The sequence below is a fragment of the Pan troglodytes genome, chromosome 20, assembly GCF_028858775.2.
Source record: "Pan troglodytes isolate AG18354 chromosome 20, NHGRI_mPanTro3-v2.0_pri, whole genome shotgun sequence".
Lineage (NCBI taxonomy): Eukaryota > Metazoa > Chordata > Mammalia > Primates > Hominidae > Pan > Pan troglodytes.
The window spans coordinates 4,541,262-4,563,352 of NC_072418.2; the positions used below are offsets into that span (position 1 = coordinate 4,541,262).

The following is a 22,091-nucleotide window of genomic DNA, read 5'->3' on the forward strand; positions in this document are numbered from 1 at the left end:
GTGCGCCTGCGCACCTTGGGCCAGCCATGCCGCCCGTCTCCGCTGCGTGGCGCTGGCGACCCGTGGCTGCTGGCGTGGGCGGGGTACCGGTTGGTAGGAGAGACGGACCGTTGTTACATAACCATTAAACTGAAATAAACCGGACCAAGGTGGAACAGAATCAAGGCACCCCAGCGATGGCTGGCACCCCTTTCTAGAGCGGCCAGGCGCAGGCGGAGGGAGCGATAACGTCTCCCGGAGAGTGTCTGCCGCTCCCTCGCGAAAGTTGGCCCTGCGCGGCCGCAGCGGACCGAGCGTTCGTTGAGAGCGTTGTGCGCACGCGCAGTTTGCCTTCCAGGCCGCGCTTTCAGCCTCGCCCCCTCCAGCCTTTTCCTTCGCGCCTCGGGACCCTCTGACTCACGCCGCTGGGCGGGCCAGGCATGCGCACACCAGAGGGCCCGTCTCATTTGCCCCGGAAGTGCTTTCTTTGCCCGCCGTTCGCCGAACGAAGTCGTGGAGGTGGCGAAACGAGGAGGAGATAACGAGGCCGTGGGCTCTGGTGAGGAGTAGAGGCGGTTGAGGGCGGCGGCCGACGCGGACCGGGGGTTCCCTGGGGGACAGCGGACGTAGGAGAGAGGCGCTTGCGACAGGCCGCTGGCCGAGGGGGGGGCGGCGGCGTCGCTCCCCTCCCTCCTCCCTTGAGCGTCCGGCCTTGTGCATCCTGAGGCCCCGCGCTGGGCGGGCCTGGAGGGTCGGGCCCGCTAGGAACTCTATTTCCAAACTCCTGTTGGGAGGCCGCGCGCGGGGCCTCACGCCTGTAATCTCACTGCTCAGGGAGGCCTTGGCGGGAGGATCGCTTGAGGCCAGGAGTTCGAGACCAGCCTGGACAACACACCGAGACCCTCATCTCTACAAAAAATTTTTAAAAATTAGCCAGGAGTGGTGGTTGTGCCTGTAGGCCCAGCTACTCGAGAGGATCGCTTGAGCTCGGAATGTCGAGGCTGCAGTGAGCCATGATCCCACCTCTGCACTCCAGCCTGGGCAACATAGCGAGACCCCATCACTGCAAAAAAAAAAAAAAAAAAAAAATTAGCCGGGCGTGGTTGGTGACGCGCGCCTGTAGTCCCAGCTACTCTGGAGGCTGAAGCGGGAAGATCGCTTGAGTCCAGGAGGTCGAGGCTGCAGTGAGTTGTGATTGCGCCGTTGCACTCCAGCCTGGACAACAGAGCAAGACCCTGTTTCACAAAATAAAAAAGAAACAACCAAGATTCGTTGGGGTCGAATCGGGATCGCGGCTGAAATGGTTTCGGCCGCCTTCCTTGTAGCGGAGAACGCTTCTGCATGCTCATCTATACCTGTTAGTTGACTGGGGCTCTGTGATTTAACTCCTGTGAGCCTCAGTTCCCTTAAAACGGGAGTGACGGCTTCAACATCATGCCAAAGGCGACCAGAACACGTTAGCTAGCCCCATTTTGCAGGTGCACCCCGCTATGACCGTTGTTCTTGTGTATCCTTGGACAACACCAAACAGCCAGGCGGAGCTCTGGAAAATAGGTTGTTTGCTAGGTTAAGGAGAGAACGGTGTTGCCACAAAAAACTAATTCCTTCTCAATGGTCTAGTCCCAGGTCCCAGAGGCCACTTTTCCTCAATTCTTAAGCTCATTTCCCCTGGTCGTCATCGGTTTTTTGTTTGTTTTGAGACAGGGTCTTGCTCTGTCACCCAGGCTGGAGTGAGTGCAGTGGTGCAATCACAGCTTACTGCAGCCTCAAACTTCCATGCTCAAGCCATCCTCCTGCCTCAACCTCTCGAGTAGCTGGGATCACAGGTGCTCACCACCATGTCCGGCTAATTTTTGTATTTTTTGTAGAGACGAGATTTCGCCATGTTGCCCAGGCTGGTCTCAAACTCCTGACCAGGTGATCCACCTGCCATGGCCTCCCAAAGTGGTAGGATTACAGGCATGAGCCACTGCACCCGGCTAATTTTTGTATTTTTTGTAGAGATGGGGTTTTACCAGGTTGGCCAAGCTGTCCCCTGATCTTTACCTTAGTAAGTAACAGATTTCTTCGTGGATTTATCAATTTGTAGACATCATCTGCTGATTTCTTGTCACGGCTGTTGAGATCTTCTCCCTCCCATCCACCCACTGCACCTTCACCTTCCATATCCTGAATGAGTTTATGTCATGAGCATAGTTGGTCATTGGTTGTGTTTTCTAAATAAGATGCAAAATATTGTTGGCTGCTAAAACAAGTAATATGTTCAGCTAGGCTTTTCTTGTACCATTCTATCTTCCCTTAAAGCTAATTAACTTTGTTATTACCATTAGCCTGATTTTCTTTTACCTGCTGTTTGTTTTTTCCCCACAAAGCTCCCACATCTCACACACCTATCAGTTGTATTTTGCATAGGTTTAAATAAATTGATCTCCCCTCACCACTTCCCTCCAAGACCCCCTTCTCCTCCTCCTCCAAATGGGACTGGTTGTGCTCTGACCTGGAAGTGGAGCTGTTGTCCCAAACCTTGCTGTCCTTGCTCCCCCGTGCTGACCTCTGTTTCCAGTGTGGCCATCTCTTTCCCTTCATGCTGTCAGAGCAAAACTTCTGGGAGCTTTTGAAGAAACATGATTTTTTTCGGGGGTGGAGGAAGTCCTTGATTGTCTGAAAACGAGTTTATTTACTCTCATAGTTAGAAGTTTGGTGGGGTATAAAAATCTAGATTGAAAATCTGTATTTGTAGGCTGGGCGTGGTGGCTCACGCCTGTAATCCCAGCACTTTGGGAGGCTGAGGCGGGCGGATGACCTGAGTTTGGGAGTTTGAGACCAGCCTCGCCAACCTGGCGAAATCCCATCTCTACTAAAAATATAAAAATATGCCAGGCGTTTTGGCATGTGCCTGTAATCTCAGCTACTCGGGAGGCTAAGGCAGGAGAATGGCTTGAACCTGGGAGGTGGAGGTTGCAGTGAGCCAAGATCGAGCTACTGCCTGGGCGACAGAGCAAGAATCCGTCTCAAAAAAAAAAGAGAGAGAGAAAAAAAAATCTGTATTTGCTCAGAACTGTGAAAGCATTGTTTTCAGTGCTGTTCTCAAAAGATCAGTTCCTATGCTGGTTTCTGATGTTTTCTGCTCAGTTGTCTTTCTGTCTAGTAGAAGCTTAACATCTTCCTTGGTGTCGTAAAATTTCCTGATTTCCTCATTTACCGGGGATCTTTTTATTTGCTGATCCTGGTGGGTGCTTGGTATCTGGACAGTTTGGTTCCTTTAGTCCTGGGTTTTGTTTTTGTTTTTAATTTTCTTGCTAATGTTCTTATGTTATTTCTGTGATAATATTTTTCCTGTTTTATTTTGTTGGGTGTTTTTTCAGTTCTCACTCTGGAATGTCCTCTAGGTTCTTGCTTTTCCTCCTGTTTTTTTAACTTTTGACTTTCCTTTATGAAAGATTTGTGTGGCTCAGCTTCCAACTCTGGTATGGAATTTTTTGTTTGGATCGTCCCGTCTGTATTTTTCAAGGGCTTTTTGTTTTAATTCAGCTTATCATTCAGCTTCCTGTTCTGGGTTTGTGGTGCAGTGGCTTCCCCCGATAATGAAGGAGGGTGTCAGCGATCTCTTACCGGGATTCCCATCAGTCTCTTTGTTCTCGGATGCGTGTGTTTCTCTTTAAGAACGAAGCGGCCGGCAGCTCTGTGTGAGCGCCACTTCTCATCCAGGGAGGCCAACTGCCCAGTGGCCTGGCGAGGAGTGGGCCTTTTCTTTGAGGTGTGGGGACCCTGAATGTCAGTATTTGAGAACTCTTCCTCTGGCGCTGTTTCCCCGGAAAAGACTCCTGGCCTCCCCCGGGGTCGGGGGCGTCCGTGCTGGGCCGCCTGCCACCTGAGCTGTGCGGAGGAACCGCCGGACTTCCCGCTGCCCAGGCGGCAGGTCGTGATTCAGTCCCCTCTTTTCAGCCTGACCCTGGACCCACTTGCTCTGCTGGGCCTGTCTCTCTAACTCCAGAGGCCCTTTTATACCAGTTCTTCTGGGAATAAAGTTCTGATCTCTTCGAGGGTTGTGGGCGATCGGAGCGTGGGACCTTCCCCGGGGTGCTGCCCCATTTCAGCTGCTGGGGAGGCTTGAAGGTTGTGGGGGATCGGAGCGTGGGACCTTCCCCAGGGTGCCGCCCCATTTCAGCTGCTGAGGAGGGACAGTGTGGGTGTTCGGTGGCTGCAATGGCTTGGGTTCGGATGGTTTCTGATTTTCGGATCAGAGCTTTACTTGGTGAGTGGTTGAGTATTGGTCTGGGTTTAGGTTTCAGTGGCCCAGACTCCACAGGTGCTCCCTGTGACAGCTGGAGCTTGTGTCCTGAGCCAGCCACTGGCCGCTGGGGCGTTCTGTCTGGCCAGTTTTAAGAAGTAACTTGGCTTGCCCTAGATGGATTTGAACTCTTGGCTTTGTTAGCATTTTGCCGTCTAAGTTCCTTCTCCAAGTCCTCCCAGCCATTGTGTCATTAGAACGTTCTGGAAATGTCACTAAAATGTGACCAGAAATAAGTGCATCAAGATAGATTGGTGGCTTTTGGTGTGACCATCTGCACCTGTCCTGGCCCCAGAAGCTGTGCTGCCTCTTCCGCGTGGAGGAGCAAAGCGCGGGTCGCTCCTGAGGCTGAGCTCCGCTCCTCCTGGGCCCTGGGTCCTCCGCAGACACGTCCCGCCCTCTGCTCTTCTCTCTGCCAGAAGCTGCCGGCCATGAGGACGCATGGGTGGGCGCTGTGGAGAGCGCAGGCTTGGGGGTAGAGACCAGTGATGGCTCTGCAGAGCTTAGCCTCAGAGTAGGGGCGTGGTCCAGGAGAGGCCACGACAGGGACAAGCAGGGCGTTCGCATGCTGTTGAATTCCTTCATGACGAAAGGAGCAGATCGTCCTCCTGGGAGAGGGGAGCGCTTGATGACGCCCCGAGATCTGTGTGTGGGAGTGCCTCCCAGCACCAGGCCCCTCCTGGGTTCTTGGAGTGCATCCGTGAAAGAAGGCCGATTCCCTGCCTTCTCGCACGTTCCCCCGAGCGAGGGCTTGGTTCGGTGCTGAGATGCGTGGAGGACTGTGGTTTCTGTGATGTGTGGAGAGGCAAGTGCGGCTGTGGCCTGGTGGGAGGCTGCTCGCTGGGCTCCCCACGCACGTCCCCTGATGTGAGTTTCATGTCACTTGACCAGGAAATGCTTGAATGTCCTCCAGAGAAAAATGAGGCACTTCATGAACCTGTCCGGGTGGCACCCACACAATCCTGCCCGCCTGTGGGCCGTCCGGAGACAGAGCCTCCCAGGCAGCTGTAAGCTGTTGTGGCAGCAGGGACTGTAGGAGTTGGCGTGGCCTGCAGCTGATGGCGCCAGCATGGAGAGGGTGCAGTTCTCCCTGGTCCTGAAGAATGTGTGGCCAAGAAGCCCAAGGCAGGGAGGGTTCCTTGGGGCCAGAGGGTGGTGTTCCCAGCAAAGGACAGTCCTTCTGGTGTCACAGTCTCCTTTTTCACACTGGAATGTTCTTTGTTTTGTGAAGGGATGGCGATGGTCACAGTGGTGGTTTCTCGAAGTTTACGTGACAACATGTAAAAATGGGCATCTCTGGGTGGGCTTTTGTGACATCTGAACTTCTGATGGGGCAGCCGTGATACTGCAGTGAGCTGGGAGGTCCACCTCACCAGTTACCATGCTTGATCATTTTCATAAACTTGCCCAGGGAATAAAAACTGGTTGGGGAGGGGTCCTGGGCCCCCATAGAGTAAGGGGTGACTTCAGGCCCCACCACAAGTCAGCAGTACAGCTGGCCTGTCCCTCAGCATGCCCCTGAACACCTGCGGCCACTGTGGCCTGTCCCTCAGCGTGCCCCTGCACACCTGCAGCCACTGTGACACATCACTGCAGACGCAGTAGTTCAGATGACACAGCTGTATCAGCTTCTGGTTCTGGGGTCAGAGTCCAAACAGTCCACAGGGCTCCATTCCTTCTGGAGGCTCTGGGGGACAACTCGTTTCCTGCCTTTCCCAGTGTCCAGAGGCACCTGTGTCCCTTGCCTCGGGGCCCCTTCCTCCCCGCTCACAGCCACAGCGCAGCCTCTCTGACTCTCAGCCTCCCGCCTCCTCTCATGAGGTCACCCAGGATCACCTGCCGTTTTAAGATCCTCAAGCCCACCTGCACATCCCTTTTCTGCCATGAGGGGACATGTTCACAGGTCCCAGGGATTAGGATGTGGACATCTTTTGGGGGCAGTGATTCACTCAGTCTCATGGGCCCCATCTCTCTGAGCTCACCCAAGACCCTTAAACCAGGGCCCGGGGCCAACATTGAGCAGACAAGGGAAAGACTACCAGGAGATGAGAGGAGGCTGCCTGGAACTCAGATTTGCACAGAGCCTGAAAGGGCGTGGGAGACCGTGGCAGAGGCCTGCATCAGGAAGAGGATGTTGGGGACTCAGCAGAGCCCTCCTGCGCCACAAGCAGATGTGGCCGATCTCCCAGGTGTTACTCAGTGAGGATGCGAAGATCAGTGTCCTCACCTCCTAACAAATTTACATCGAGCCCAAGAGATTAGGTTGGGACAAGTAAGCGTAGCCAACCAGAGAGGGAATTCAGAGGAAGGCGTGAACACTAGGGGCTTGGGCAGTCCGGGATGGCTTCCTGGAGGTGGTGACTCGTTTGTGAGATCTTGGTCTTGTCTTCCCTTTATGCCTTCTCTGGGCTCCCTGTTGCAATTTCAGGTCTCCAGGCCTTGGCACCCTGGGCTGGAGCGGCTTCCTCTCCATCCCTCATGCCCGGTCACTTGGAGACAGGCTCCAGCTTCCTTGTGTCTGTGCCTGTCCACAGTGGGCCTCAGCCTCCTGGAAGAGACTGGGTGCGCTATGGGGTGGCCCCCTCAGGGCTGGTTAGACCCTGGCGCTGGGAGTGCAGGGTGAGGGGCAGTCTCGAGGGCTCCAGCCCAGCCCGCCCAGGGAGGTCCCAGCAGCAGCCCCGAGTTCTGAGCCATCTTCCTCACTCTCCTCTTGGCCTCCACAGGTGTCTCCCAGTCTGCTAAAGCCCTAAGGCCATCACCATGGACTTCCAGCATCGCCCCGGGGGCAAGACCGGGAGCGGGGGCGTGGCCTCCTCCTCCGAGAGCAACCGTGACCGCAGGGAGCGCCTCCGGCAGCTGGCCCTGGAGACCATCGACATCAACAAGGTGGGCCAGCCACCGTGCAGCCGCCTGTGGTGGGTGCTGGGCTTTCCAGGGCAGCCCTGGAGAGGGTGCCAGAGGCTCTTCTTGGGCCTCCGCCCAGGCTGGGCGATGCAGCCCCGTGTCCAGACGCTCCCCTGTTGCCCCCGAGCAGCCACAGCTCCCATCTGTCCACCCCAGAGAGCAGACCCTCTGTGGCTCTGAGTCCCATGTGGAAATGTTTTGTTCTGTCCAAAGCCTTCTGTTTTGCATCATTTAATTTTCTGGGAGTGGGGAGAGCTGATGTCAGTCCAGCCAGATGTGGTGAAGGGCAGCCTTTGATTTTAGCTTGTGCAGAGGCAGGGGTGAGCTGAGTCCCCTCAGCACCGTGGACATCGGGGCTGGAGCACTCTCTGTGTACCCTGACATGCCCCACGGGCCTGGCCTATGGCAAGGGCTCTGTGACCGTCCCCGTCTTCCAGATGAGGTCATGGGTAGAGGGGGTGCCACAGCCGCAGATGGTGGAGTTAGACTTTGAACTCCAGCGTCTGAGACGAGATGTGTGCGCTCGGCTGCCCCAGCTTAGGGCCTGCAGATGGGTGGGTCTTTGGGTCTTCAGTGTAGCCCATTTGCTTTTCTTGTGCCTGTGTCTGCCTTGTGCCGACCGCTGGCATGGTGGCGTGGGCAGCGGACGGCTCCCTGCCTCGGGAGTGACCAGCGGTGCTGTCCTGGCTGTGCCTCCCTCTGACTCAGGACCACCAGGAAGGTGGTGTCGGGGGCTCCCTGGGAACCCCCACTGCTCGAAGCCTGGGCCACAGCCCCAGGTGGTGACACCCATGCTCACGAAGGCCTCCCGCTGGATCCCCCGTTTTCAGAAATGCTTGACCACTGTCAGGGATAGCCATGCCTCTACAGAAGGGGGGTACTGCCTCCATGCCTCTACAGAAGGGGGGTTCTGCCTCCATTCCTCTACAGAAAGGGGATCCCGCCTCTGAGGGCCTTGACCGCAGCAGGCCACGATCTTCTGTCTAACGGGCCCCTGTTCTTCTCCTCCAGGACCCGTACTTCATGAAGAACCACCTGGGCTCCTATGAATGCAAACTCTGCCTGACACTTCACAACAATGAGGTGCGGCCTCTGCCTGGCTCCGGGCGGCTCGCGGCGGGCTGAGTGGCTGACGTCAGGGGGACCTGCCTGTGTCTGTCCGCCTGGCCTCGAGTCATGCGTGTTTCCTTTCCACTCCAGGGGAGCTACCTGGCACATACGCAGGGGAAGAAGCACCAGACCAACCTGTGAGTACTTCATGTCCCTTTGATGCCTGGTGCTCCAGCAGCCGTCGGCTCAAGTCTCTGTGAGCCTCGCGGGCCACTGCTCCACAGCCGGGGAGCCAGCCTGGCCTGAGCCTCCCTGGGCGCTGGAGTACGGTTCCTGGGGAGCATTAGAGAACAGAGGCATGGATGGCTGAGGCGGGCAGATCACTTGAGGTCAGGAGTTCGAGACCAGCCTGGCCAACATTGTGAAACTCCATCTCTACTAAAAATACAAAAATTAGGCCAGGCATGGTGGCACACGTCTGTAATCACAGCTACTATGGAGGCTGAGGCAGGAGAATCTTGAATCTGGGAGGCAGAGGTTGCAGTGAACCAAGGTGCTGCCACTGCACTCCATCCTGGGCGACAGAGTGAGACTCTTGTCTTATTAAAAAAAAAAAAAAAGAGCAGAGGCATGGAGTTGTTGGAAGGGCCCCAGCCAGGGACAGTGAGGAGCATGACAGGAAGAGAACATGCCTGTTCTATCCCTGTCCTCAGCCAAACCCCAGGGCCCCTCCCAGGCCCCTGGCCCTCCTCATCTCTCAGCTTGTAGTGAGCTCCAAGGTCAGGGGGCTCCTGGCACCTGGGCCCGTGGCTTTGGTTCCTGTGTGTGGAGGGGTCCCAGCAGCACCTGCATCCTGTCCGCAGGGCCCGGCGAGCAGCCAAGGAGGCCAAGGAGGCCCCTGCCCAGCCCGCGCCTGAGAAGGTCAAGGTGGAGGTGAAGAAGTTTGTGAAGATCGGCCGCCCAGGCTACAAAGGTGAGTCTGCCCGCAGCAGGGCCGGCCACAGCCGCTGCCGTGACATAAATGTGTTCTTTAGTCTCCAGTGCAGGAGGTGCAGCCCTGATAGCCTCGTTCCTGAGCCACTGTTTTCTGGCCTTGGTGGCCGTCCCTCACCCACCTGCAGCTTCTGGCGTTGTGTCTGAGAGCTGTCAGGCTGGGCCCGATAAGCACCCATCTCACCCAGCAGCCCATTTCCCAGCTGAGCCACAGTCTGTGCCCTCCTGTCCGGGTCTTGTGGAAGCTTCTGGGAATTCTTGCCAAGCAAAAGAGTGGAAGTGGAGGTGTGGTGAGCCCTGGCACATCCCTCCGGTTAACCTTGAAGCCTTTGAAGGAGGACAGGGAGAAGCGGCTGTTAGAGGCAGCTCCTCTCGGACCCTCAGCAGTGGGAATAGCTAGAGGTGACCCGGTTCAGAAAGCTGGGGAAGCGACCAGGGTGGAAGATAGAGACTTGTGTCCATAGGGGTCAGGAAGGCGGGCACGCTACCCAGCAAGTGTTCTTTACAGAAGGCGGGGACAGCCTGTGTGCCTGGCCTCCAGACAGAAGCCTGCAGGGCAGAGGTCCCGGGGCAGGTGCACCGGGTGGGCGAGGGTGGCTAGAGCGGCAGGCTCCTGGTGGGGAGGCCCTGACAGGTCCTGGGCTTGGGCTCAGGACGGTGAGGCGGCAGAGGGCTTGTGAATGTGTATGCCTGAGGCCGCGTGGAGAGTGGCCGGGCGGCAGGCAGCCCAGCAGCCATTCTCGGGGTCCAGGCTGCTGAGCTCTGGCAGGAAGGGCATCCTCTCTCGCTCACCGTATACATGGTGTCAGCCCTGTTCAGGCGGCCCCACTCGAATCCCAGAGCCAGGGTGCCGAGGGCCCCTCCCTACCCAGTGGCCCCAACTCCTGCTGGGTGGTATCCCAGCACCCCTGGTGAAGGGCTCTGGGGATTGGGACAAAGGAGCACCACCCTCGGTCCCTGCCTGAGTGACTCCGCAGGTAGCTCAGCTCTGGCGCACCTGTGCCTTCACCTATACCAGAATCCCAGAGCCTGGGCGGAGATTGTCTGTTGGTTGCCAGAGCTGCAGGGCCTCCCCCGGGGTCCTGCTCTCGTTCAGTGGGTGGCATTAGCCTGCTCCAGGTCCCTCAGCTTCGGAGAGGACAAGCAGCCGGGACCTGAGAGCTTTCTGTATTGCAGTGACCAAGCAGAGAGACTCGGAGATGGGCCAGCAGAGCCTCCTCTTCCAGGTGAGATCAGGGACTTGGGCGTGGGGGGCAGCCAAAGGCACCCGAGAGGCGGCTCTGCCACCCGGCCGTGTCCCTGCAGATTGACTACCCTGAGATCGCCGAGGGCATCATGCCACGCCACCGCTTCATGTCTGCGTACGAGCAGAGGATCGAGCCTCCGGACCGGCGCTGGCAGTACCTGCTCATGGCCGCCGAGCCCTATGAGACCATTGCCTTCAAGGTAGCGTGGCTGCGGGGTTCCCTGGGCCCCCTTGAGATGTGCAAGCCAGAAGGATCTGCATAGGCCGGGCAGGATGCCCCCGCCATTGGGCTGCGGGGTCCCCTGGGCCCCCCCCAAGTCGGAGCCAGAAGGATCTGCACAGGCCGGGCAGGATGCCCCTCCCATCGGGCTTGGGGTCCCCTGGGCGCCCCCCACAAGTCGGAGCCAGAAGGATCTGCACAGGCCGGGCAGGATGCCCCTCCCATCGGGCTTGGGGTCCCCTGGGCGCCCCCCACAAGTCGGAGCCAGAAGGATCTGCACAGGCCGGGCAGGATGCCCCTCCCATCAGGCTTGGGGTCCCCCGGGCCCCCCACACCAAGTCGGAGCCAGAAGGGTCTGCACAGGCCGGGCAGGGCACCTCTCCCATTGGGCTCTGCAGGAGGGCCTGCTTGGGCTCCACTGGGCCAATGAGAAGGGAGGCCGGCAGGGCTGAGCGCCGGGCCTGTGAGGCCTTTGCCAAGTGACCTCACTTTCCGGGCCAGGCTGCTGGAGGGCTTCCTACAGCCTGTCCCCATGCCTGGACAGGGCGGCCATCAGGAAACAAATAATACGAACGGTGACTGCCCAGGGAGGGGGCCAACAGTGTGTTAGCATTGAGGCCAGGTCTGTTTCACTCCAGAACTGAACCCTGTGCCCCACGAAAGTCTTACCAGCCTTCTCCTGGGCTCCCAGGGTAGAGTCCGGGCTGGGGAGGCTAGTGCCTCGGGCTCCCTGCCTGATGGTGGCCCTGAGGTCACAGGGACCAGGAGCCCTCTCTGTCCCCCGCCCTCCCAGGTGCCGAGCAGAGAGATCGACAAGGCGGAGGGCAAGTTCTGGACACACTGGAACCGGGAGACCAAGCAGGTGAGTGGCTCGCCCCGAGCCTGGCTCCTTCCCACCCAGCCCTGGCGGCCCTAGCCCTGCCCTAGCCCCACCCGTGCCTGCTGAACTTTTCTCCGTCTCTCTAGTTCTTCCTCCAGTTCCACTTTAAGATGGAGAAGCCCCCGGCTCCACCCAGCCTCCCCGCTGGCCCCCCTGGGGTGAAGCGGCCTCCACCCCCGCTGATGAACGGTCTGCCCCCTCGGCCACCGCTGCCTGAGTCTTTGCCACCGCCCCCGCCAGGAGGCCTGCCTCTGCCACCCATGCCCCCCACAGGGCCTGCGCCCTCAGGGCCCCCGGGACCACCCCAGCTACCCCCGCCAGCTCCAGGGGTCCACCCCCCGGCCCCAGTGGTGCATCCCCCTGCATCTGGGGTCCATCCCCCAGCTCCTGGCGTCCACCCCCCAGCTCCTGGCGTCCATCCCCCAGCCCCTGGGGTCCACCCACCAACCTCTGGGGTCCACCCCCCAGCTCCTGGAGTCCACCCTCCAGCCCCCGGGGTTCACCCACCAGCCCCCGGAGTCCACCCACCAGCCCCTGGGGTTCACCCACCAGCCCCAGGGGTCCATCCTCCCCCATCAGCGGGGGTTCACCCCCAGGCCCCGGGGGTACACCCAGCAGCCCCCGCCGTTCACCCTCAGGCCCCAGGGGTGCACCCACCAGCCCCAGGGATGCACCCTCAGGCCCCGGGGGTCCACCCCCAACCTCCCGGGGTCCATCCGTCGGCTCCTGGGGTCCACCCTCAGCCTCCGGGAGTTCACCCCTCAAATCCTGGGGTGCACCCCCCAACTCCCATGCCCCCAATGCTGAGGCCCCCACTCCCCTCCGAAGGCCCAGGGAACATACCTCCCCCTCCCCCAACCAACTGAGAAGCTGCTCCCTCCCCCAGCAAGCCCAGCGCCAGGTGCTCTTGCCTTTTCCCACTGAGAGAAGGCTGCTCTTTTGTACTGCCCCCTGCTCATTAAACAGCCTCCCCCAGCCCTGAGTGCACTGATGTCCGCAGCGCCGCCCTACTGTGTCAGTGTGTGTGGGAGTGCCAGGCACAGCACCATCCCCGAGTTTGGGCCGACTGGGGAGGGCCTGGGGCCCCCAGGAGACACCTGTGGGAGGCCTGAGAGACGGCTGTACCTTGGAGATGGCCTGGTGGAGGACAGACCCCACCAGCCAGCTAGGAGGGGGTCTGGGGTCCTGTTCTGGGGAGGGAAGAGCAGACTCCACGATATCCTTGGGGTCTCCAGATAGCCCACCAGGGGTGGGGAGGGTGAGCAGGGACAGGGCGCCCCCACTGACTTGGGACCCTCCTCCTCCAGGCCCACACCTCAGCACCCAGGACATCTGGGCCCCCCGCCCCCAGCGCTGTCTAGTTTGGTTGCCTGGCCATCACTCCCAGCCTGGTTCCCACTCCTGTGTCTTCTGGGGATGGCCCTCAAGGACAGCATGTTGACACATCAGGCCCAGCTCTATCACTGGGGAGGGAGATAGGCTGCCAGGGACAGAAAGGGCTCTTTGAGAAGGCCACTCTGCCTGGAGTGGGGGCGCCGGGCACTGTCCCCCAAGGTCGCGGCAGAGGAGATAGGGGTCTGTCCTGCACAAACACCCCACCTTCCACTCGGCTCACTTAAGGCAGGCAGCCCAGCCCCTGGCAGCACCCACGATGCGGGACCTGCCTCTCACCAGCCTGGCCCTAGTGCTGTCTGCCCTGGGGGCTCTGCTGGGGACTGAGGCCCTCAGAGCAGAGGAGCCAGCTGTGGGCACCAGTGGCCTCATCTTCCGAGAAGACTTGGACTGGCCGCCAGGCAGCCCACAAGAGCCTCTGTGCCTGGTGGCACTGGGCGGGGACAGCAATGGCAGCAGCTTCCCCCTGCGGGTGGTGGGGGCTCTAAGCACCTATGAGCAGGCCTTCCTGGGGGCCGTGCAGCGGGCCCGCTGGGGCCCCCGAGACCTGGCCACCTTCGGGGTCTGCAACACCGGTGACAGGCAGGCTGCCTTGCCCTCTCTACGGCAGCTGGGGGCCTGGCTGCGGGACCCTGGGGGGCAGCGCCTGGTGGTCCTACACCTGGAGGAAGGTATGTGGGGCCCAGCCCCAAGCTTGGCACCGCCGTCTTCCTTCAGGTGGGCCGGGTCCTCCTAGGGAAGATCAGGGGCTGGCAGAGCCCCCACCCTGGGCAGGGAGGCTGTGGTCTTGTTCCTAGGACTGGGTTGCGGGTCCGTGGCCTGGAAGGTGGGCGCCACGCTCTGTCCTGTCCCCGAAGCCCAGCTCTTAGACCTGCCCCTGCCTCGGTGCCAGGGAGAGAGCTGCTGCCTTCTCACCACCCCTGAAGACGACGCAGGGCTCGGGGCCAGTGGAACCCTCCTTCCCACAGCCCCAGCCTGTTCTCAGGGCCGCTGGCCTAAGATACTCCCTGCGGGGAAGGGGCTTCATCGGGCACCCCAAGCCAGAGACCCCAGGGCAGCAGCCCCACCCACAGCCTCAGACGCAGCCCCTGCCTGCCCCTGCTGTCACCGCTCCCTGGCTGCAGGAAGGCAGCTAAGAGGGGCACCCTTGTCCCCCACTTGAGGTCCCCTGCACAGTGGCCAGAGCGGCAGGGACAGATCCCAAAGACTCCCAGGGGGGTGTGGCCTTCAATGGCTCAGGCGTCCCCTGCTGTCCTGGCTGCAGTGACCTGGGAGCCGACACCCTCGCTGAGGTTCCAGGAGCCCCCGCCTGGAGGAGCTGGCCCCCCAGAGCTGGCGCTGCTGGTGCTGTACCCTGGGCCTGGCCCTGAGGTCACTGTGACGAGGGCTGGGCTGCCGGGTGCCCAGGTACCAGGGAGTTGCATGGGGCAGTGCCCGGGCTGCGGCGGGGGGCATGGATTTGTTGCAGGGTCTGCAGTACTGAGAACAGCGTAGAACCAGTGGCGATGGGAGGAAGGGGACCGGTAGAGCGGGGCTGGGTAAGCCTCCATCCAGCCGGGCTGAGCCCTGGTCTCCGCAGAGCCTCTGCCCGTCCCGGGACACCCGCTACCTGGTGTTAGCGGTGGACCGCCCTGCGGGGGCCTGGCGCGGCTCCGGGCTGGCCTTGACCCTGCAGCCCCGCGGAGAGGGTAGGTCCGCGTGGAGAGGGACGGGGAGCCGGGTCGACTGCCCCCGGGCCCCCAGCCCCTGAGCCAGCCGCGTGCCCACCCACCGCAGGCTCTCGGCTGAGTACCGCCCGGCTGCAGGCACTGCTGTTCGGCGACGACCACCGCTGCTTCACACGGATGACCCCGGCCCTGCTCCTGCTGCCGCGGTCCGAGCCCGCGCCGCTGCCTGCGCACGGCCAGCTGGACACCGTGCCCTTCCCGCCGCCCAGGTGCGCGCAGGCACCGGGGCACGGGGCAGGAGCGGGCGGGGGCGGCGTGGCCTCGTGGCCGCTCTCAACTCCCCCAACTGCGGGTTCCAGGCCATCCGCGGAACTCGAGGAGTCGCCACCCAGCGCAGACCCCTTCCTGGAGACGCTCACGCGCCTGGTGCGGGCGCTGCGGGGCCCCCCGGCCCGGGCCTCCGCGCCGCGTCTGGCCCTGGATCCGGACGCGCTGGCCGGCTTCCCGCAGGGCCTAGTCAACCTGTCGGACCCCGCGGCGCTGGAGCGCCTACTCGATGGCGAGGAGCCGCTGCTGCTGCTGCTGAGGCCCACTGCGGCCACCACCGGGGATCCTGCGCCCCTGCACGACCCCACGTCGGCGCCGTGGGCCACGGCCCTGGCGCGCCGCGTGGCTGCCGAACTGCAAGCGGCGGCTGCCGAGCTGCGAAGCCTCCCGGGTCTGCCTCCGGCCGCAGCCCCGCTGCTGGCGCGCCTGCTCGCGCTCTGCCCAGGTGGCCCCGGCGGCCTCGGCGATCCCCTGCGAGCGCTGCTGCTCCTGAAGGCGCTGCAGGGCCTGCGCGTGGAGTGGCGCGGGCGGGATCCGCGCGGGCCGGGTCGGGCACAGCGCAGCGCGGGGGCCACCGCCGCCGACGGGCCGTGCGCGCTGCGCGAGCTCAGCGTAGACCTCCGCGCCGAGCGCTCCGTACTCATCCCCGAGACCTACCAGGCCAACAATTGCCAGGGCGTGTGCGGCTGGCCTCAGTCCGACCGCAACCCGCGCTACGGCAACCACGTGGTGCTGCTGCTGAAGATGCAGGCCCGTGGGGCCGCCCTGGCGCGCCCACCCTGCTGCGTGCCCACCGCCTACGCGGGCAAGCTGCTCATCAGCCTGTCGGAAGAGCGCATCAGCGCGCACCACGTGCCCAACATGGTGGCCACCGAGTGTGGCTGCCGGTGACCCCTGCGCCGCGCGGACTCCTGCCCCGAGGGTCCGGACGCGCCCCAGCTCGCGCCCCTTCCCATATTTATTCGGACCCCAAGCATCGCCCCAATAAAGACCAGCAAGCAACCGGGTGGGGTGTCCGTGCGTGTTAGGGGGCCCGTGGGACCTCCCTTGCCGTCTCTCCTCGCGCACGGCCCGGGTCCGCCCTGTAGCGCTCGCTGTCTCTCCCCTGCCTGAAGCGCCCCACCACCGTCTTTCAGGCCCCGGACTCGGTGCCGGGTCCAGGCGTAAAGGAGCAGGTGACTCTGCGGCCGCAGCACTCGCTTTATTTCACCAGAGTCGCGGGGCGTCCAGAAGGGGCCCCTGGACTCGGGCGCGGGGCCGGCTCAGTCCCGCCCCTTGCCTGCGCGGAGCTTCTGGCGACTCCCAGGCCGCTGCTCCTCGTCGGGACGCCTCGGGGACACCCAGGCCTGCTTCTTCCTGGGCTCGGCGTCCCTGGAGTCCCGTGCCCACGGCCGGTGGCCCCCTTCGCGTGACTCCCAGCGCCGGGGTAGGGCTTCCCGGGGCTCCCTGGCGGCCCGTGGCCTCTCCTCTTTCCGCGGCCTCTCTTTCTTAGGTCTCTCCTCCTTCCGCGGCTTCTCCTTCCGCGGCTTCCCCTCTCTCCGAGGCCTCTCCTTGGGTCCCCGGTCTGCGAGGGTCACACGGTCCTCCCGGACGGCCTCTCCGGTGGCCTCGCCGGGCTCCTCTTCGTCCTTCTCTGCAGCCTCCCGACTCCCGGGAATCTTGGGTCTGACCTCTGCCTCGGCCCGGGGCGCAGGCGGCGCTGATGGAGGCGCCTGGGCCTCGAACTTAGGCTGCAAGACAGAGTGGGGTCCTGGGGTAAGCGCCCACCTTCTCCCCGGCCCGGGCTCCTTCTTTCCTTGGGGATGAAGGTCCCAATGCCCGCGGTCAGTGGAAGGAAGCTCTTACCAGGGGCGACGATGGCTCCCTCGGGGCTGAGCTTGGCGGGACCCAGGGCTCGGGCACACGTGCTTGGAGTGCTGCCTCCCCAGCGACGGCGTCTGCAGCGACAGGGTCAGGACCCGAGTCAGCTGGGCCGAGGCACGGACCACACTGTCCATCCCTCCCTCACCCCTAGAGCCCCCCTCCCTGGACAGTTGGAGTGGGGCTCCGCTGGTACGGCTGAGACTAAGGATGCCCCCGAGCCGTGGGAAGGGACTCCGGGACTCCGCTGCTGCGGCGCCCCTCCTCCGAACCTCGCTCTTTCAATTGGTCATTCTTCCCCCCGACCACGGGCTGTAGGAGGCCCCTAGCAAGGGAGGGGCCGCAGGAGTGCCCCCGGGGGGCGCTCACGAGCTGAGCGGTCCCCAGAGAGGGCGCAGGAGAAAGGCGGCAGAACGCTACGCGGCAGGAGGGGTTGCACAAGGTTCATCCGGAAGCCAGAACCTACTCGCGGCGAGGGGAATGGGCCCCGCAAAAGGTCCACACGGGGTGAGAGGGGCGCGCAAGGCCCGTCACTTAAGGGGAGATGCACAAACCAACTTTGGGGGCGTGCAAGACCCAGCCCTGGAGAGGAGGGTCCCAGACCCCACCCTGGCGGCACAGCGCCTTTCCTTGGAGGAATAGGCGCACAGGTGGGCCCCAGCCTCGCCCCACCTCTGGGGAGCCTGCGCTCACCGCGGCACAGCTGGAAAGCCGAGCCCAGCAGCGCCACCAGCGAGGCGAGCACCAGGCACTTGTTGAGCGACAGGTCTCCCCAGGGCAGCTCCTCGCTCAGGGCCGGGGGCGACGGCGGCGGCTGCAGGGGCGGCGCGGTCTGCGCCTTCTTGCGCGCGGGGGCGCTCCGAGGGCCTGCGGGGGCAAGTGCGCGCTGCGCTGTGGTCACTGGCTCTGTGCCGCCCCCTTCCCCGGGCGCAGGGGACAAGAGAGAGGCCTGTGCCCTGAACCCGGCTCTCCCTGCCTGCCTGTGCGGCCCCGGGCGCAGGTGAACCCAGCCCCGGGTGCCCCGCAGCTGCACGGGGATGCCTAGAGTTTCTGGAAGGTAAGTTCCCGGAGCTGAGTGGCTTAGCTGGTATTATTACGCATTAGTAGAGGCTCCCTGCCCGTTGACTCGCCGCCTGCCACACTTCGACGCCACTCAACCAGGACACCACCCTCCAAGATCCAAGGACCCAGCTCCGGCACCTGAGCCTCACACCAGTCCGTTCCCACCCCACACCTCACCCATGCCTCCTGCAAACCCACTCGCTCCGGCTTTCAGCCTCTCCTTCCCCGTTCCTGGGGTCCCCCTGGCGGCAGGCTCTTTTTCCATCTTCTTGGGCCTGGTGTCCACACTGGGGCCTTCAGCCACCTGAGAGTCCTGTGGTTATCACGAGACATTCCACATGTTTCCTTCCAGTGCCAAACCCTTCCCGTGGGCTTTAGACACCTGCCTCCCTTGGTCGGCTTGTCCCCAACTCCCCAGGCGTCCTGGGTTAAAGGCTGAGGGTCCCAGCTACTCACGTGGGGCACGCTGCCGGAGTCGGCCAGCCTGGGTGTCGCTGTGGGAACACAGGCAGAGTTAAGGTTGTGGGGACCCCCAGGCCAATCCCACCCTCTCCCCTGGCCCTGCTGGGTGACGTGCGGGTGACTAACCCCATCTTATAGATAAGAAAGTAGGTGGAGGCCAGCACAGTGGTTCACACCTGGAATCCAGCATTTTGGGGAGACTGAGGTGGGACGATCACCTGAGCCCAGGAGTTTGAGACCAGCCTGGGCAACATAGTGAGACCCCATCTCTAAAAAAAAAAAAAAAAAAAAAAAAAAAAATTAGCGAGGCATGGTGGCCTGCACCTGTGGCCCCAGCTACTTGGGAGGCTGAGGCAGGAGGATCACTTGAGCCTGGGAGGTCAAGGCTGCAGTGACTTATGATCATGTCACTGTACTCCAGCATGGAAGACAGAATGAGGCTCTGTCTCAAAAAATAATAATAAAAATTTATAAAAATATAAAGAAAGCAGACAGGCTTGGAGACAGCTTTGCCCAAAGACACCCAGCATTTCAGTGGCAACGTGGGATTCGAACCTAGATCTGTGTGGCCCAGCACCTGTCTTCCTTGGGGGCTCCTTACAGACCCCTGAGGCAGAAATGAGGGCCAGGGGTTGAACATGGGGAGCACAGTATAAGCCAGTCCAGTGTGGGAGGCTAAGAAGCTCTAGTCTCTGAAGATGGGCCTCCTGGCTCAAGGGGACCATCAGGGAAGGGCTTCCTCCCGCCAGCGCCACAAGGGTACCTGAAGCCCTGTCCTCCTGGGTCTCGGCCAGCGCAGAGTGGTCCTCCAGGGCCTGGCAGCTGCCCAGGCCGCCATCCAGCTCCTCCCAGGCTCTGGTTGTCATGGAGATGGCTGGAGCAGCAGCAGGTCCCGGGCCAGGCTGGGAGGGGTGGGGAACACGGTCTGGCATTTACTGAGTCTCTGCCACGGGCCTGGGCCTGACCTGGAGGTTCTGCGGACACCAAGTAACAGGCCCCGTCCTCCCACCCCTCCTCACTCGGCAAATTCATACTCATGCCAGGCATGGCCCGGCGCCCACTCCAGGCATCTCTCTGACCCCGCATGCCTGCCCTGGGGCCCCTCCCTACAGCCCAGCCTCACTGGGGTCCAGTATCCATCAGTACAGTAGCCAAGGCTGCTCTGGCCCAGAGAGGGCGGGAGCCCCTGCAGGACAACACAGCAATGAGTCCCAGACGCACCCCAAACCGAAACTCTTGGCCCCAGAGTCAGCTCATGTTCTCTGAGACCAGGGACTATTTTTATCTGGTGCCTGAGGCCAGCGGGACAGGCTAACAGGTGCCCCAGCCCCTCCCAGGCCTCTGCTCTCATGGGGTCTCCCTCTGGGCCACCCTGACCTGCCATTCTGGGCACCCACATCCTGCTGCGTGACCCTGTGAGTCTACAGGCTTGGGCCCCAGCAGCAGAACCATCCTGGCTCTGGTCGTGACAGGCCGGGGCAGGGGAGGAGGGTCCTGGTTGTGGTTGGGGGTCTTCTGATCCTGACACAGAGTACCCTGCCTTGTCCCACTAATTCTGTTCCCATAGGACAGATGAGGAAACTGAGGCTAGAGACAGTGCCATTGGCTGGAGGTCGCAAGGAGCTCCAAGTCAGACCCAAAGCTGTACTCTTCAGGGTCCCCATGGCCTCTGGCTGCTGGGATTAGGGTGTCCCTGTATCTAGGCTGAAAAACCACCCAGCCCTGGGGCTCCAAGACCTGGAAGGGGCCTATCGCGTGGCAGTGGGGGAGGGGCCCAAGAAGGATGGGAGGCTGGTGTGTGGCCCCTGGGTGTGCGTGGGGGCAGCTCCAGGAATTGGGGACCCTTACAGTCCTCTGCAACACCCCTTCACACCCCGGGAGCCCACACCTCTGCCCGGGATTCCCCCAGCCTCACTTCCTTACCCCCGAGTCTCGCTTACCCGCCAGCCGCTTTGCTGAGCCTTGTGGACAGGACGGAGGATGGGGAGGGTGGCCCCGTGATGGACGGCAACAGGTGGCCGGAGACCGCGGGTGGGCCAATCAACATGCCCGCTGGAGTGAGGTCACAGCCGGGGAGTCCCCCACCCTTCCCTGCCATTGCAGCAGGGCAGGGCATTGCTCCTACTCAGCACTTGCCACTGCCACCCAGGGAGACGTAGCGCCTGCAGCTGGGACTACAGGCGCGCACCATCACACCCGGTAAGTTTTTAATTTTTTTTGAGACGGAGTCTGGCTCTGTCGCCCAGGCTGGAGTGCAGTGGCGCGATCTCCGCTCACTGCAAGCTCCGCCTCCCGGGTTCACGCCATTCTCCTGCCTCAGCCTCCCGAGTAGCTGGGACTACAGGCGCCCGCCACCGCGCCCGGCTAATTTTTTTTGTATTTTTAGTAGAGACGGGGTTTCACCGTGTTAGCCAGGATGGTCTTGATCTCCTGACCTCGGAATCCGCCCACCTTGGCCTCCCAAAGTGCTGGAATTACAGGCATGAGCCACTGCACCCGGACTAATTTTTGTATTTTTTTTTCAGTAGAGACGGGGTTTCCCCATGTTGGCCAGGCTGCTCTCGAACTCCTGACCTCAAGTGATCCATGTGATCCGCTCACCTTGGCCACCCAAAGTGCTGGGATCCCAGGCGGGAGCCCCTGCAAGGCATTCATTCCTGCTGTTTAAAGCCACTGTATTTGGGGTCATTTGTTTCTGCGGCTCTGGCAGGCTCATACACTCGGAACTGCCTGCTCCCACACCATCATGCACAGAAACCTGACGCCTCTGCTCTGGAGAGCACCTGGGCTCTCTCAGCCCCCAAAGGCACATTCTAAGGCCTGCAGGCAGATGTTTGAGCCCTACCTGCAAAGCATGGTGACTTTGGGAGTCCTGAGGGAAGAGGGGAAGTGGATTTTGGTGGTGAGGCCTGTGTGTTAAAAATCCTGAGTGAATGGCCGGGCGCGGTGGCTCACGCCTGTAATCCCAGCACTGTGGGAGGCTGAGGCGGGCGGATCGCCTGAGGTCGGGAGTTTGACACCAGCCTGGCCAATATGGTGAAATCCTGTCTCTATTAAAAATACAAAAATTAGCGAGGCGTGATAGTGGATGCCTGTAATCCCAGCTACTGGGGAGGCTGAGGAAGGAGAATTGCTTGAACCCGGGAGGTGGAGGTTGCAGTGAGCCGAGATCACATCATTGCACTCCAGCCTGGGCGACAGAGTGAGACTCCGTCTCAAATAATAATAATAATTCTGAGTGAATAGGGCCTCCCCAGGAACTACCAAGAGACCCAGAAGGCCAGCCCGCCTTCAGCAAAGCAAGGGCTGGGGTTCCCTGGTCCCCACTCCCTCCGCTTTAGAAATGGCTCTCGGCTGGGCGCGGTGGCTCACGCCTGTAATCCCAGCACTTTGGGAGGCCAAGGCAGGTGGATCACTAGGTCAGGAGATTGAGACCCTCCTGGCTAACACGGTGAAACCCCGTCTCTACTAAAAATACAAAAAATTAGCTGAGTGTTGTGGCGGGCGCCTGTAGTCCCAGCTACTCGGGAGGCTGAGGCAGGAGAATGGCATGAACCCGGGAGGCGGAGCTTGCAGTGAGCCGAGATGGCGCCACTGCACTCCAGCCTGGGCGACAGAGCAAGACTCTGTCTCAAAAAAAAAAAAAAAAAAAAGAAATGGCTCTCATTTTTTTCTGTATGACACAAGGCAGAGACAAACAGGAAACAAAGAGAAGCTGAAAGCAAAAACTGTAAAGCACCTGTCATCTTCCCGCCCCC

The 22,091-nt window shown here is 61.4% G+C and overlaps 3 protein-coding genes across 5 annotated transcripts; 2 read left to right on the forward strand and 1 right to left on the reverse strand.

The window, feature by feature from the left end:
- Window positions 1-310: 310 nt before the first annotated feature.
- SF3A2 (splicing factor 3a subunit 2) lies at window positions 311-12,540 on the forward strand. 2 transcript variants are annotated; one of them, XM_001150681.5, is made up of 9 exons: window positions 311-538; window positions 6,994-7,156; window positions 8,186-8,257; window positions 8,375-8,421; window positions 9,088-9,197; window positions 10,394-10,443; window positions 10,523-10,663; window positions 11,477-11,545; window positions 11,650-12,540. In XM_001150681.5, exons 2-9 carry the CDS (start codon window positions 7,031-7,033, stop codon window positions 12,427-12,429), a joined length of 1,395 nt encoding a protein of 464 aa, XP_001150681.1. In that variant the 5' UTR covers window positions 311-538; window positions 6,994-7,030; the 3' UTR covers window positions 12,430-12,540. The 2 variants fall into 2 exon arrangements, with proteins under 2 accessions (XP_001150681.1, XP_063657071.1); XM_063801001.1 differs by lacking the exon at window positions 311-538 and adding an exon at window positions 1,986-2,029.
- A 571-nt stretch (window positions 12,541-13,111) lies between these two features.
- On the forward strand, window positions 13,112-15,955 carry AMH (anti-Mullerian hormone). Of its 2 annotated transcripts, XM_009434323.5 has the most exons (5): window positions 13,112-13,626; window positions 14,220-14,362; window positions 14,535-14,643; window positions 14,732-14,891; window positions 14,982-15,955. In XM_009434323.5, exons 1-5 carry the CDS (start codon window positions 13,215-13,217, stop codon window positions 15,838-15,840), a joined length of 1,683 nt encoding a protein of 560 aa, XP_009432598.2. In that variant the 5' UTR covers window positions 13,112-13,214; the 3' UTR covers window positions 15,841-15,955. The 2 variants fall into 2 exon arrangements, with proteins under 2 accessions (XP_009432598.2, XP_016790129.1); XM_016934640.3 differs by having other exon boundaries at window positions 14,732-15,947.
- Window positions 15,956-16,131: 176 nt separating this feature from the next.
- Window positions 16,132-20,424, reverse strand: JSRP1 (junctional sarcoplasmic reticulum protein 1). The gene is made up of 7 exons (XM_016934643.4): window positions 20,274-20,424; window positions 19,097-19,235; window positions 18,328-18,365; window positions 18,070-18,184; window positions 17,503-17,676; window positions 16,795-16,886; window positions 16,132-16,679 (listed from the first exon to the last, which is right to left on the reverse strand). Exons 2-7 carry the CDS (start codon window positions 19,197-19,199, stop codon window positions 16,212-16,214), a joined length of 990 nt encoding a protein of 329 aa, XP_016790132.2. The 5' UTR covers window positions 19,200-19,235; window positions 20,274-20,424; the 3' UTR covers window positions 16,132-16,211.
- Window positions 20,425-22,091: the final 1,667 nt, after the last annotated feature.